The following is a 15,812-nucleotide window of genomic DNA, read 5'->3' on the forward strand; positions in this document are numbered from 1 at the left end:
TAGGAAAGCCACAAGGAAATACCTGCGAAACATCAGTGCTTATAACACTAGCTAAAATATTGTTGTTCAGGGGAAATTCCAAAGCTTTCTCCTACTGACTCGCAGGATTTTAACCTAAGATGTGTCCTGCTATTAACTTCAGCTAACCAGTAAAAATTGATACTTGTGAGTTTAAGAAAGTGCAAGAAGACATATGGAGATGAGACAAAGAAAACAACACCTTTCCATGAACATATGAAATTGATGGGAGACAAAAAAGCAACACTCATGAGCCAGACCATAAAAGCTATAAAAATACAAGAAATCAATGACACCACTCTGATTACTTAAAAAAGAAGATTTTAAAAAACAGGAAGAGCAAGGAATTGGATGAGGGGATACAGCATATGAGCATTTTCTAGACTGTGAAGTACCTTTCAGAGGTGTAAGCTCCACTTTTTCTGGAACTTTCTCAGGCTTTTCAGGAACTTTCTTCTTCGAAACAGCTTTAAAGAATATGATCTTACTTTTATTATTTGTATATTTAACTTGATATAAAGCAAATTATTAAATACCTGCTCCAAGAATCAAAACCAAGCTTTGCTTAAAACCCCAAAGCATTAATAACAACAGCCAAGAACAGCCACCAAAGAACATACAAGAAGCGTTCAAACCACGAAAACAGATTGCAGTTTTACTCCAAAGTTGAGTAGTAAGTTAAGGTTTGGCTGAGAAGGAAGATAATTTTTGTTTGCAGGAGAAGGAATTTTTCTTTGCATATAAATTTTACATGAAGGGAAATGCATTTAAGTGTGTGTCCTCCTGGAATATCAATGGACAAATGCGTAGCCTTTTAAAAAGGGCCTACTTTTTCTGTGTCTTGTCTGAAATGCCAGACGCACCCACTACAGGCTAGGAGGGTTGTAGAGAGGCAAGAATCAGTAGAAACAAGTCTTACCATGGATGATTCTGGCTTTTGTATATGTGTAGGTGAGTGTGGGAAAAGTGTTCACCTGCGATTACATCTAGATTATTTTAGATTGGAAAATCTCATGACATCACACCACAAATAAGAAAACATATTATAAAAATAAAAACACATTTTTCTAGTTTATTTCAGCTTTTAAAGATGCTATTTAAAAAATAATATCGAGTCAAATTAAGAATCAATTCAAAGAAAAATCTAAATGCAAAGAGAATGAAGGGAAGTTTAATAATGGGAAGGGATGCTGGGTATCAAGTGTATCTATAACCACTCTCTCTGGCTACGCTAAGGATGACCACACAACATAACTGGGCTTTTATTAAGCTGCAAAAGAAAAAAAGTGGGGAAGCAGATCGTCTGTATGCTTTCCTTTCATGGTATATGAACACATCTGCTATCCGTGGCCATAAATATATTACTTATAGTTTTTCTTAAGCATATGTAATTCTTTAAGAGCCCAGACTTTTGCATAAGTTTGTTTCTGAAATATTAAAAATATCTTGCAAAGTTTCTCTTTTTTCTTTTCTTTTTTTTTTTTTTTTTTTTTTTTTTTGCTTGTGCCCATGCACGTGGAAGTTCCCAGGCCAGGGATTGAACCCTGTGCCAACAGCAGCAACCTGAGCCACAGCAGTAACAATGCCAGATCCTTAGCACACTGAGCCACCAGGGAACTCCTTGCAAATTTTTCTTATATATTCCACATGCACACGATCCCAAAGATATACCCAGCAACTAGACTTGGAATCAGAAAATCCTTTCATCCCACTCTGCATGAGAGTTAGTTGGCCAGCCCCTAGATCCAGGTGGCCAGGATGAATGGTGTACTTTCTGGCAGTTGGGTCACAAGGCACACAAGCGCAGCATAAAATACAGGTCTTTATGCAATTCTCACAGCTTGATCATGTCCGAAAGTACACGCTTTTAAAACACATTTCTTGCAAGCACCACTTCAGATGGCTGGATAGAAGTTTGAAGCAGGTTAATAAAACTTTGGAAGTGCCTTTTTTTATACCTTTAAGTTGGAATATTTTCTCTTTCACGTCTTCCTTAGGTGGAGCAGGAGGAGGAGGTGGGGGCCTTGGTTTGAGTTTTGGCTTCTCAATAACCTTCTTTTCAGGTTCAGGTTCTTAAGAGAGTATTTTAGGAGTGTTAGTATATGGATATGTTAATTGGTATGTGGATATACAGTATATTCAGTAGAAGCTTATGAAGTAAAAAGTTTGCTCTTTTGGATACGTAATACTGATGTCCAACATAAAACATAAAAATATCCAACATAAAACATGAGAATATCAATACCATACACAGATGAGACATACAGCACAGACACTAATAAAAACAGAGGAAGCATCCATCTAAGCCACATAGATGTGAAATAAATAGTACAAATGACATGAATACATAAGACTGAGATGCACATTTAAGACAGAATATCTTACACACACCTGCAAAGAGACCTACTACTGTACATGTGAACAACGTAAGACATGTATATATCAAGATGAAGAATATAGTGATGAAGATTTAAGTCCAATGAACTGAATACCTTGTATTGGTATTTCTTCTGGTTGTGGTTCAGGTTCAGGTTCAGGTTCAGGTTCTTCTGGCTTAACATACTTTTCAATTTCACGTTCTTTAAAGAATGTTGACACAGGATAATAAATTGTAATGTTCTTCACAAAGACTCAGAAATTTCACACAGATGCAAAGATTACAGTCACAAAACAAAAATACACAATTACACATTCACTTACATAGAAAGAGGTAAGATTTCTGTTTTCTTATACTCAAGCTTTCTATTAACTACTTTATTTGATGTTTGTCGATAGCAAATGAGATGATTTTTAAAATCTGATGTTGGGTTATCACTTGAGGATCCAATGCATGATTCCAATTTTGCCTCAGTAAACTATCTTTTGGAATTTATAATTACCATCAAGAATAATCCAAGATTCTACTTCAAAAGAGTATAATGATTTGAAAAATGAAGCAGTCAAACATGTGCTAGAATGCTTTCATAGATAATTTCAAGAGGGAATGTTACCCAATAAATACTTTCGTATTTCTAACAGTTTTCAAGAGACTATAAAAATTATACATATATATATACATATATATATGTATACCTTCAACGGGGGGAGTCACTTTTCTACCGATGGTTATGGTTGCTCTTTCTTCATATGTTATTTCCTCAGGAGACTCTTCAACTTAAAAGCACAATGTTTTATGTTAGGCTGAATTCAGAGTAGAATACTACAACATATCAACTTAATTACACACTATGACAAATTCTTCAGAGGATTTCAAAATACCAATAACTTCACTACATAAGACACACAACAAATAAATACAAAAGACCCAACTACAACCAAAGCAAGATCATCGAAGATGACTGTCGTCTTTCCAAGAGCAGCCATGTACCTTGGACAGGTGGAGCTTCCGGTTCTTCAGGGACAGGAACGGATACTTCCTTTTCTGTGATGATTTCCTTGGGAGCTTCAGGCACTTTAAAGATATTGATTTTGTTTACAATTAAGAATTTAGAAGATATGCAAGATTCTGCAAAAAGCAGGCAAAGAACAGTGGGAAAGAACTTCATCTTATAAGACTTAGTGGGGGCAATGGCTTTGGAGGCATGGCACCCTTTTGGACATCCCAAATTTACGAATGAGTCTTCGCAGACTTCTTCATTTACGTCTCTTCCTCTGTGCGCTCTTAAATGTAGATGTCTCCACTGACGATCTAAATTTGACGCTTTAAAAAATTGGCTCTACATTCTTTAAGTAATCACTCCTACACTCTCAACTCTCATTTCCATGTGGATGACTTCAAGATCTACTTCTCTAGCCATTATCTCTTTCTTTAGTTCCAGATGCATATTCCCAACTGCCAGACTTGAAAAGTGAAAAATATATTTACTATCCTCTTTCTAACATCAGTTTGGGGATCCAGTGAACCCCATGGCCTACTTCATGGCCATGGGATTCATTGGATCATGACCTACTTCTCATGACCTGATTCAATTCTTTTTTTTTTTTTTTTTTTTGTCTTTTGTCTTTTTTGTTGTTGTTGTTGCTATTTCTTGGGCCGCTCCCGCGGCATATGGAGATTCCCAGGCTAGGGGTTGAATCGGAGCTGTAGCCACCGGCCTACGCCAGAGCCACAGCAACGCGGGATCCGAGCCGCGTCTGCGACCTACACCACAGCTCACGGCAACGCCGGATCGTTAACCCACTGAGCAAGGGCAGGGACCGAACCCGCGACCTCATGGTTCCTAGTCGGATTCGTTAACCACTGCGCCACGACGGGAACTCCTTTTTTTTTTTTTTTTTTTTTTTTGTCTTTTGTCTTTTTTGTTGTTGTTGTTGTTGTTGTTGCTATTTCTTGTAAATTCTTAAAATTATCTTAGGCTCCTCTATTTCCCTAGTTGCTTTTCTGTTTGTTTTTTTCAGGGCCGCACTCATGGCATAGGGAGGTTCCCAGGCTAGGAGTCAAATTGGAGCTATAGCCATTGACCTATACCACAGCCACAGCCACACCAGATCCAAGCTATGTCTGCAACCTACACCACCCCTCATGGCAATGCTGGATCCTTAACCCACTGAGAGATCCAGGGATGAACCTGTGTCCTTATGGATACTAGTCAGATTCGTTTCTGTTGAGCCACCATGGGAATGCCTCCTAATTGCTTAGATCATAAACACCAACTCAATCTTCACCTCTCTTAAATCCAATCTCCTTTTCCATTTCTATCACTAGAGATCTTGTCCAACTTTTGAAGACCTTAAGTAGCTACAGTGGCTCTTTTTTATCATCATCATCTTCTAAGAGTTTAAACTGTGGCCAGTTTTCTGAAGCCCAACTTCTATTAATTTATATACCTGCTTCAAAACCTCTGAAGCTTCCTATTGCCCACAGATTAAAGTATGTGCCTTATACTGGACTTCAAAAAACTCCAAAATATAACTGTCATCTTTCTATTCAGTTTTATCTCTTAGGATAGGCTAGATTTCTTCTGCTTGTCTGTCTCATTTTCTCTCTCTGCTTTCATTATTTTCCCTTCTTTTCTATAAAATTTGTTTTTATAATAAACTTATACTTGAGTATTTTTTGCTCTAAGAACTATTATCAAAATGCTCAGATAGCATTCAGAGAAATATCTACTTTTTCTTCATGGTAGGTACCTTTTTCTCGACGGACTTCTGGTTTTTTGGTAACAGGCTCTGGTTCTTTCTTTACTGGAACAAGTTTCTTGGGCAGCTCAGACACTTTGAAGATATTAGTTTTATTTTAAAAAGAGTATTTAAAGACATTGAAAAAATGTTAAGAATAAATAAACTATATTTAATAGAGCAGCATTAAAATTAATGAAAGCAAAACAAAGACATTTTTGTCCCTAGCAATGAAGACTTATTGGATTTCACTTTAAGATATCAGAGTACTTAAAAAAATTATGATGTCAGTGGTGATGTGAATACCTTTAACTTCTGGTATTTCTGGCTTCTTGACAGTTGGGACTTTCTTCACTGGAACAACTTTCTTCGTCATCTCAGGTACTTTAAAGATATTAGTAGCATTTAATAATATAAAATTGTAAGATGAAATACGTATACATTAATTTGACAAGTCTGTTCAGAACTGTAACATACAGATGACGAACACATAATACAGCACAATACAAAATAAGTAAAGAATATCAAATTTTAGACAGCATATGAAAATGAAATATTTTATTGTAAGTACCTTTAGGAGGTGGAGCTTCTGGTTTTTTGATGACAGGAACTTTCTTCTCTGGAACAATCTTCTTGGGTTCTTCAGGTACTTGAAAGATAGGAATTTCTTTTAGAGTCAGAGGATTACAGTGAAAAGTTTAATGCTCTGAATGCGTAAAAAAAGATCACTCTTTGTTATGCGTATTGTAAAATTCTGTAGGATCAAAGTTTTGTGTGTGCAATTAATTGACTTTTGTAACGAGATAGAAGACTGAGATTTTACCTTAAATAAGATATAGAACAGACATAAAAATCAAATGATGTATTTTCCCATTCCGTGGATCTGGTCTTTTACCTGCTGGTGGTGGTGGGGCTTCTGGTTCCTCCTCTTCTACAACAGGAACTGGCTGTTCCTCTTCAGGAACAATTTCCTCAGGTTCTTCATATACTTTAAAGGTACAGTTAGTTTTAATTGAATGTGTAGAACAACATTTGAAAATGCACAAAATGTGAAACACAATAAACAGTAATCTTGATTTCTTCCCTTATTTCTATTAATATCTTCTCTTATTTTTGTTAAGATGAAATCCCTCTTGTTTGCACTGATTTCTGTTTCTATGGATTTGAATGCTTGAAAAGCCCTTTTGGTGTTTAATGTCATTTATAGTCATTAGTTCTCCCATCCTACTTTGTGTGTCCATTAGAGAAACTTTGTTTAACACAGTTTATGATGCCCTGTGTAGATGCCACTGGCTGATAATCTCAAATAGATCTGAGATTGGAGCTAATTAAGAATAATGAAGTAACAAAATAACTAAAGGACAGAAAATGACCAAGAGATACTGAATTAGAAAAGAAGTGGAACAAGGCATAATTAGAAATAGTCACATGTGGTAAGCTCATAAATGGTCTTACATGTACCTTCTGGAGGAGGAGACTCTACTTTCTTGGGAACAGGAACAGCTGGTTTTTCTTCTAAGACAGGTATCTTTGGTACCTCTGGCACTTAAAAGATATTAGTTAGTTTTACTTCTGGGTAGCCAAGAAGTACATGAAATTTATATCATATCTAGTCCACATCTAGTTCAAATAACACTGGGACAGATCCAAAGATTTACACTTAGACTAGTGATCTGTTCTTGGATCCACAGATGTTAGTAAACTCTTTTAATACTTATAACAGAGGAAGCGGTTTTTTTAAAAAAATCAATGATGTTATTAAAAAAATTTAAAACTCTAAATATCCAGTACAGTAGGTTTGTAGTTGTTACTGTAAGATGAATGACAAACAAAAGGGTTTCCTAGAGTAAGTGACTTTTTAGACCAAGAGTGAGCACTTTTCTACAGAATCTCATCAGTGACATGTACCTTTAGGTGGTGGGACTTCAGGCTTTGGAGGAACAGCTACTTTCTTTTCTGGAACAACTTCTTTTGGAACTTCAGGCACTTTAAAGATATTAGTATTGTAACGTTATGAAGAATCAATTGTAAACATTCATTACATTTACACATAACAAAACACTTTTTAAGAGTTGGAGGCTGTAACCACCTCCCTTAAATAGTGGACAGTCACAGGTACCTTTGGCAGGTGGGACTTCTGGTTTTTTGGGAACCACTGGAGGCACTTTCTTTTCAGGAACAACTTCCTTGGGCACCTCAGGCACTTTAAAAGATATTAGTGGTTTTTATCTCATTGTTTCAATGACATTCAGAAATCATCAAGCTGAGCAGAGGAACACAGCATTTTAAAGACAGACAATTTTCTGTAGGAAGTAGTGCAGTGAAAAATACCTTTCACTGGTGGTGGTTCAGGCTTTTTGGCAATGACGGCAGGTGGTTTCTTTTCTGGGACAGGTTTCTTAGGTGGCACAGTCACTAAAGATATTAGAATTTATGTTTTAGAATCAGTGAAGAAGAGTGAGAAACAAGAGAAAAGTTCACAATGCCCAGAATGTTCAGGACAAGAAGGGCTAAGATTTGGCTAGGGCAGCCTAGTGGCTGGCCAGTACCTTTTGGAGGAGGAGTGGGCTCTGGCTCTTCCACAGCTTCAGCTGGAGGCTCTTCTGGGACAATTTCCTCAGGCTCCTCGTACACTTTAAAGACAAGCTCATTTGTAATGCTGGAATTGACTAAAGTATATGAAATACTTTGCAAAAAGATTTTTACTGCACTAAGAAGAGAGTTTTTCTTTTTCTTTCTTTTTTTTTAAAAAAAAAAAAAAAAGTTTGGGAGTTTCGTGATTACCTGCAGGGGGAGGACTTTCTGGTTTGGGAGGAATAACTTCAGGCACCTTCTTTTCTGGGACAGCTGCCTTTGGCACCTCTGGTACTGTAGAGAGATTAGTATTTTCATGATTAGACAGAGTAAAAACAGGCAGACAGTGTCAAACACAGCAACATAGAGGTGGCTACCTTTGGCTGGTGGGACTTCTGGCTTTTTAGGAGGCATTGCAGGTACTTTCTTTTCAGGCACAACTTCCTTGGGAGCCTCAGGCACTTAAAAGATATTAGTAAAATTACATTCAGTACTTGTGAGAGCACTGAAACAAGAATTTTCAAGAGCAAAAGAGTTATACCTTTTTAGGCCTAAGGTTCATGTCAAGTACCTGTAACAGGTGGGACTTCTGGCTTTTTAGGAGGCATCACCGGCACTTTCTTTTCAGGCACAACTTCCTTGGGAGCCTCGGGCACTTAAAAGATATTAGTAAAATTACATTCAGTACTTGTGAGAGCACTGAAACAAGAATTTTCAAGAGCAAAAGAGTTATACCTTTTTAGGCCTAAGGTTCATGACAAGTACCTGTAACAGGTGGGACTTCTGGCTTTTTAGGAGGCATCACTGGCACTTTCTTTTCGGGGACAACTTCCTTGGGAGCTTCAGGCACTTAAAAGATATTAGTAAATTTACATTTAGGAGTTATGAGACCATTGGAACAAATGTTTTCAAGGACAGAAGAATTACGTCTTTTTAGTCTATGATCAGTGACAGATACCTTTAGCAGGCGGACTTCTGGCTTTTTAGGAGGTGCCACTGGTGCTTTCTTTTCAGGGACAACTTCCTTGGGAGCCTCGGGCACTTAAAAGATATTAGTACAATTATATTTAGGAGTTATGAGACTACTGGCACAAATATTTTCAAGAGCAGAAGAGTTATATCTTCTTTAACCTAAGATCCAGGACAGATACCTGTAACAGGTGGGACTTCTGGCTTTTTAGGAGGTGCCACTGGTGCTTCTTTTCAGGGACAACTTCCTTGGGAGCCTCGGGCACTTAAAAGATATTAGTAAATTTACATTTAGGTGTTATGAGACCAATGGAACAAAATATTTTCAAAATCAAAAGAGTTTTATCTTCATAAATCTAAGGTGAATGACAGGTACCTGTAATAGGTGGGACTTGTGGCTTTTTAGGAGGTGCCACTGGTGCTTTCTTTTCAGGGATAATTTCTTGAGGTACTTCAGGCACTTAAAAGATATTAATGGTTTTACACATAGGCTAAAGAGATCAATGGACTAAAAGTATTTCCAAGAGCAGAGGAGACAATTTCTTTTGTAAAATAAAGACTTGTGAAAAATACCTGAAACTAGTGGGGCTTCTTGTTTTTTGGACGGTGCCTTTGGAACTTTCTTTTCTGGAATAACTTCTTGGGGAACTTCAGGCACTTGAAAGATATTAGTAGTTTTACAGTTAGGTTAGGGAAGAGCAGTGGACTAAAATCATTCTCAAGAACTGAAGAGAAATTTCTTCTGCAGAATGATGTCTGTGCCAACATGTACCTGTGACAGGTGGGGCTTCTGGCTTTTTAGGTGGTGCCTTGGGAACCTTCTTTTCTGCAATAACTTCTTGGGGAACTTCAGGCACTTGAAAGATATTAGTAATTTTACACTTCAGTTAACAAAAGGCAATAGATTAAAACTGTTTTCAGTAACATAACATGTAGTTCTTCTGCAGAATGATGTCTGGGCCAACATGTACCTGCGATAGGTGGGGTTTCCAGCTTTTTAGGTAGTGCTTTGGGAACTTTCTTTTCTGGGACAACTTCTTGGGGAACTTCAGGCACTTGAAAGATATTAGTAGTTTTACAGTTAGGTTAGGGAAGAGCAATGGACTGAAATCATTCTCAAAAACTGAAGAGAAATTTCTTCTGCAGAATGATGTCTGGACCAACATGTACCTGTAACAGGTGCGGCTTCTGGTTTTTTGGGTGGTGCCTTGGGAACCTCTTCTGGAATAACTTCATGAGCAGCTTCAGGCACTTGAAAGATATTAGTAGTTTTACAGTTAGGTTAGTAAAAAGCAATGGATAAAATCATTCTCAAGAATTGAAATTTCTTCAGTAGAATGATGTCTGGGCCAAGATGTACCTGTGACAGGCGGGACTTCTGTTTTTTTGGGTGGTGCCTTGGGAACTTTCTTTTCTGGGACAACTTCTTGGGGAACTTCCGGTACTTGAAAGATATTAGTAGTTTTACATTTCAGTTAACAAGGGGCAATAGACTAAAACTACTTCTAATAGCAGCAGAGAAAGTTCTTCAGAATGATGTCGGGCCAAGATGTACCTGTGACAGGTGGGACTTCTGGTTTTTTGGGTGGTGCCTTGGGAACTTTCTTTTCTGGGACAACTTCTTGAGCAGCTTCAGGCACTTGAAAGATATTAGTAGTTTTAGAATTTAGGAAGAGTGGAGGCATATATTACAATGATCATGAAGATGACAAGACAATATATATTTTTACTTAACAGAGCAGTGGGAATAAATACCTTCAGCAGGTGGGACTTCTGGTTTTTTGGGTACAGCCACTTTCTTTTCAGGTACAGCTTCTTTAGGAACTTCAGGCACTTTGAAGATATTAGTATCTTTTAGTTAGAAACTATAAAGTGGGAATATCGATAACACATTTACCCAAGCAAATATCATTTATGAACTGTTGGACATTTCTCAGTACACTTTTCCCAGCCCCCTGACACATTGACCAACAACATGGAAAGATAAATACCTTTAGGAGGTGGAACTTCTGGCTTTTTAGGAGGAGCCACAGGCACTTTCTTTTCAGGGATGACTTCCTTTGGCGGCACCTCAGGCACTTCAAAAATATTGGTAATTTGTGTTTAGAAAAGGTGAAAATAATTAGTGACTATATCATGCAATCATACACCAGGATATTTTGGATAATTGCTGACACTTTTTTCTTTCCAATTATGTCAGCTTTATGCAGTGGGATTTACACATGTAAAATTTCTAGCTAAAATCGCAATTATTTTTCTCTCCAGTATGTTAGCATTGACATTACCTGCAGGGGGAGGACTTTCTGGTTTGGGAGGAATAACTTCAGGCACCTTCTTTTCTGGGACAGCTGCCTTTGGCACCTCTGGTACTGTAGAGAGATTAGTATTTTCATGATTAGACAGAGTAAAAACAGGCAGACAGTGTCAAACACAGCAACATAGAGGTGGCTACCTTTGGCTGGTGGGACTTCTGGCTTTTTAGGAGGCATTGCAGGTACTTTCTTTTCAGGCACAACTTCCTTGGGAGCCTCAGGCACTTAAAAGATATTAGTAAAATTACATTCAGTACTTGTGAGAGCACTGAAACAAGAATTTTCAAGAGCAAAAGAGTTATACCTTTTTAGGCCTAAGGTTCATGACAAGTACCTGTAACAGGTGGGACTTCTGGCTTTTTAGGAGGCATCACCGGCACTTTCTTTTCAGGCACAACTTCCTTGGGAGCCTCGGGCACTTAAAAGATATTAGTGCAATTATATTTATGAGTTATGAGACTACTAGAACAAAATATTTTCAAGAGCAGAAGAGTTACGTCTTTTTCAGCCTAAGATCCAGGACAGATACCTTTAGCAGGTGGGACTTCTGGCTTTTTAGGAGGTGCCACTGGTGCTTTCTTCTCAGGGACAACTTCCTTGGGAGCCTCGGGCACTTAAAAGATATTAGTAAAATTACATTCAGTACTTGTGAGAGCACTGAAACAAGAATTTTCAAGAGCAGAAGAGTTATATCTTCTTTAACCTAAGATCCAGGACAGATACCTGTAACAGGTGGGACTTCTGGCTTTTTAGGAGGTGCCACTGGTGCTTCCTTTTCAGGGACAACTTCCTTGGGAGCCTCGGGCACTTAAAAGATATTAGTAAATTTACATTTAGGTGTTATGAGACCATTGGAACAAATATTTTTAAGGACAGAAGAATTATGTATTTTTCAGCCTAAGATCAGTGACAAATACCTTTAGCAGGTGGAGCTTCTGGCTTTTTAGGAGGTGCCACTGGTGCTTTCTTTTCAGGGACAACTTCCTTGGGAGCCTCGGGCACTTAAAAGATATTAGTACAATTATATTTAGGAGCTATGAGACCACTAGAACAAAATATTTTCAAGAGCAGAAGAGTTATATCTTCTTTAACCTAAGATCCAGGACAGATACCTGTAACAGGTGGGACTTCTGGCTTTTTAGGAGGTGCCCTTGGCACTTTCTTTTCAGGGAGGATCTCTGTGGAAGCCTCAGGTGCTTTGAAGATATTAGTAAATTTACATTCGAGTCACAAGGATCAACACAGACAAGAATCACATTTACACAGCAAAAGCATTTCAAGGCTAGCCAGGTGGTTCCTTCCACAGCCCTCCCTACCCTATCATGAGGGGCTGTTAGGATGTACCTTTGACAGACACAACTTCAGGTTTTGGGGGAGGATGAACTCTCTTTTCACAGACAACTTCTTTGGGAGTCTCAGGAACTTTAAAGATATTAATATTTTTATGTTTAGGAGGGACAAGAATTAATACAAGCAGGAAACACATTTATACAGGAAAAGGCATTTTCCCAAACTTCCAAGCTTCCAGCAACTTATACCTTCATCGGGAAGGACTTCAGTCTTTTTGTGACGAACCACATATGTTTTCTTTTCAGAGACAATTTCTTGGGGAGCTTCGGGTACTTTAAGAAATTAGTATTTTAACATTTAGTGTTGTGAAGATCAGTAGGAACAGCAAAATATTTTCAAGACTACAAAAGCTATTTCTTCTTGAACTTGAGGGCATGAACTTGTACCTTTAAATGATGGAGGTTCTCTTTTTTTGGAAGGAACTTGTTTTGCAGGAACACCATCTTGAGCAGCTTCAGGCACTTTAAAGATATTAGTATTTCACATTTAGGAGTTAAAACAATTAATGAAAACAGTAACCACAATTAGCAAATGTAGTTTTCTAGAACTCTTTTCTCTGCCTATTCTTCTTGCCCCACCAATCAAACAGGATTAGTAGCATCCTTGAGAGGAGGGGCTCACCCTTCTCTAGCCCCCTGAGGAGTTCCTATGACACCGTAGACCTGCCTTATAAAGTATTTGTTGAATGAATACTATTAATAGGATGATTTTTTGTTTTGATAGGAACAGTCACCCATATTTTCTTTTGAGAGTTAACTGCTTGTGGAGCTTCAGGTGCTTTAAAGATACTAGTATGTTTACATTTAGGAGTTATGAAGAACATTAGAGAAACACAGCTTTAAGAACTGAGGACAGCGGACAGGTAATTTCATTTAATATCTGTTCAGAGGTGACATGTTCCTTTCATCGATGGAGGTTTTGGCTCTTTAGGAACATCTTCAGATACTTTCGTTTCAGGAGCAACTTCTTTCACAACTTGAGTTACTTTGAAGACTTTAGCATATTATACTTCGAGGTTAAGGGATCAGTGAGGTATTAATGATGTTAACTAAACCAAAGTGATTTTTTTTTTTGGTCATTTTAGGGCCACACCCGCGCCATATGGAGGTTCCCAGGCTAGGGGTCTAATCAGAGCTACAGCTTCTGGCCTACACCACAGCCACAGCAATGCCAGATCTGAGCTTCATCTGCAGGCTATACCACAGTTCACGGCAACAGTGGATCCCTAACCACTGAGCAAGGTCAGGGATCGAGCCACAATCTCTTGGTTCCTAGTTGGATTTGTTTCTGCTGCACCACGATGGGAACTCTCTAAACCAACGTGATTTTTATGGCCAGCAGGGTGCTTCCTTCAAGAACTGGATGAGGTATAAAGTCTTGAAGAAAGGAATCAAATCATTGTTTATTATTCCCCACCTTCCTAGCATCATGTACATAATGGGCATTTATTAAATAAACGAAGGAATGAATGGTAACTTTGGTGGAAGGTGTTTCAGTTTCAGGAGAAGCAGCCACGAGTGTTTCCTTTACAGGGACAATTTCTTGAGGTGAATCAGGCATTTAAAAAGTATCAGTGGATTATACTTAAGAGTGATGAAGAACATAACACCACCTACAGGAATGTCCCAGCCTAGGAGACCTCCCTGCTCCCTGAATCTGATTCTTTGGCAACAGTATCAATACTTGATTATTGGGAGCTGTTTTCTTGGTCAGCTCAAGCACTATCAATATTTCTTTGAATGGTAGGTATATAGAAAATCAGATGATGTAAATTTAGCTTTAAGTGAAAAAATCAATTTAAAAATAATTAACAGTGTACCTCTTGCTATTAGTTTGAGTGGAATAAAACAGCCCCTTTCTTATCTGGATTGACTTTATTTTGTACCCTCGACTTACGCACTTTAAAAAAGTGATTGTTTTTCAAGTATAGGAGAAAGGAGAACAACTAAAAGATTTTAGACTGAGAAAATGGTGTCAACGTATTCAATATTCTTTAATTACAGAATATCACGGGCATTGTAAAGAAATTGTTATCCTGGTTGTTTTAAAATGTTCCCATATATTGATTAATCTGAAGATATTCAAAATGGGAAAATGTGGGACTCTTTAAAAATAAAAGACATTGAGAGGAACAAATAAATATTTGGGGCAGATTTCCAGCTTTAACTGGTTTTGATTTTAACTGTGCTGGTTTTATTTTATTTTATTTTTATTTTTTTGGCTGTGCCTGTAGCATGTGGAAAGTTTCTGGGCCAGGGACTTAACCTGCACCATGGCAGCAACACAAGTCGCTGCAGTGACAATGATGGTTCCTTAACCCACTGCACCACAAGAGAACTCCTTTTTTGTTTTGTTTTGTTTCGGTAACTGACCTAGTTTTAGAAGGCTCTCCAGTGGAGATGATATTTCAGACAGAACAGCTCCACAGTGAATTTTGTATTTTTTTTCTTTAAGTCCTGGTTTTCTGAAAATATTTCTATGATATTTATTAGGGGAAATCAGTTATTTAAAATTTGTATGCTTGTTTTTGGTAGTAAATTTATTTAAATAGAAAGGCAATTCCAACAGGTAATTGTATTATATCCTGGAGTTTCAATCCCATGGAGAGTTTGAATTATTGACTTATAGTCTATAGCCAAGCACCTCTGTCATTTGATGGAACTGATATCTGCTTTAATAGGAGAAAGCCAATACAGTCTAGTTTCAGAGATATAAATGTTACAAGTAATCTCATGTGGATATCTTTTAAACAGCTATTTCCTATGGAAGAATCCGTCTGGGTCACATCTGTACATTGTATGTATATATACTTTCCCTGGAGGCTTTATAGATAAAATCTATAGCCCAAGCATCTCCACGTGTATAAGTCAAGGACTTTTTCCCCTTATGACTCATAGAGACATGTATATACCCAGTTAAGCTGCTGCTTCGAGGGACCCACCTCTCTGAAGTGACCTCCCTGGTAGCATCTGGAACTTTAAAGATATTAGTATTTTTACATGTGTTAAGTACAACTACAATCATGAGATAAGGAAGTTGACTTTCTTCTGGCTTGTACCTTTTGGTGGTGGTGTTTTTCTTCTTATGATAATAGGAGCTTGTCCTTCTGGAACACCTTCCTTGGAGACTTCCAACTCTTTAAAGATATTAGTATTTTTTAATGGAGAAAAGGCAAAGACATGAAGACATGGCTTACAAAGAAATTTAAGCATATTAATAGACATTATAATTTTAAATTAGAAATTTTATTTTTGTTCTAATAGTTTATCTTTACTCATTGTATGAGTTGGACTTGACTTTTTGGGGGCAAGTCATAGAGAGTTCCTTGTCTTGGGTATATTAGGGGCTCTAAAGATATTAGTATTTTAGCGTTAGAGGTTGTGGAAATCTACACAAAACACTGAACATGTTTTGCAGACTGATGAGGAAAAATTTTCTGATTTAGATTTTCAAAACTAAGAATTATATACC

At 37.6% G+C, this 15,812-nt stretch overlaps 1 protein-coding gene across 1 annotated transcript in view; it reads right to left on the reverse strand.

Moving 5' to 3' along the window:
- Nucleotides 1-15,812, reverse strand: part of TTN (titin) — a 274,368-nt gene that overhangs the window by 117,358 nt on the left and 141,198 nt on the right. Inside the window, 15 exon segments of the mRNA XM_021075901.1 lie at nucleotides 414-485; nucleotides 1,977-2,090; nucleotides 5,708-5,785; nucleotides 6,032-6,124; nucleotides 6,598-6,681; nucleotides 7,045-7,122; nucleotides 7,256-7,339; nucleotides 7,468-7,551; nucleotides 7,686-7,769; nucleotides 7,921-8,004; nucleotides 8,088-8,171; nucleotides 8,476-8,559; nucleotides 10,965-11,048; nucleotides 11,521-11,604; nucleotides 11,909-11,992. Of these exon segments, the coding sequence (XP_020931560.1) occupies nucleotides 414-485; nucleotides 1,977-2,090; nucleotides 5,708-5,785; nucleotides 6,032-6,124; nucleotides 6,598-6,681; nucleotides 7,045-7,122; nucleotides 7,256-7,339; nucleotides 7,468-7,551; nucleotides 7,686-7,769; nucleotides 7,921-8,004; nucleotides 8,088-8,171; nucleotides 8,476-8,559; nucleotides 10,965-11,048; nucleotides 11,521-11,604; nucleotides 11,909-11,992 (1,275 nt within the window).

Source organism: Sus scrofa, chromosome 15 (genome assembly GCF_000003025.6).
Source record: "Sus scrofa isolate TJ Tabasco breed Duroc chromosome 15, Sscrofa11.1, whole genome shotgun sequence".
Classification (NCBI taxonomy): domain Eukaryota; kingdom Metazoa; phylum Chordata; class Mammalia; order Artiodactyla; family Suidae; genus Sus; species Sus scrofa.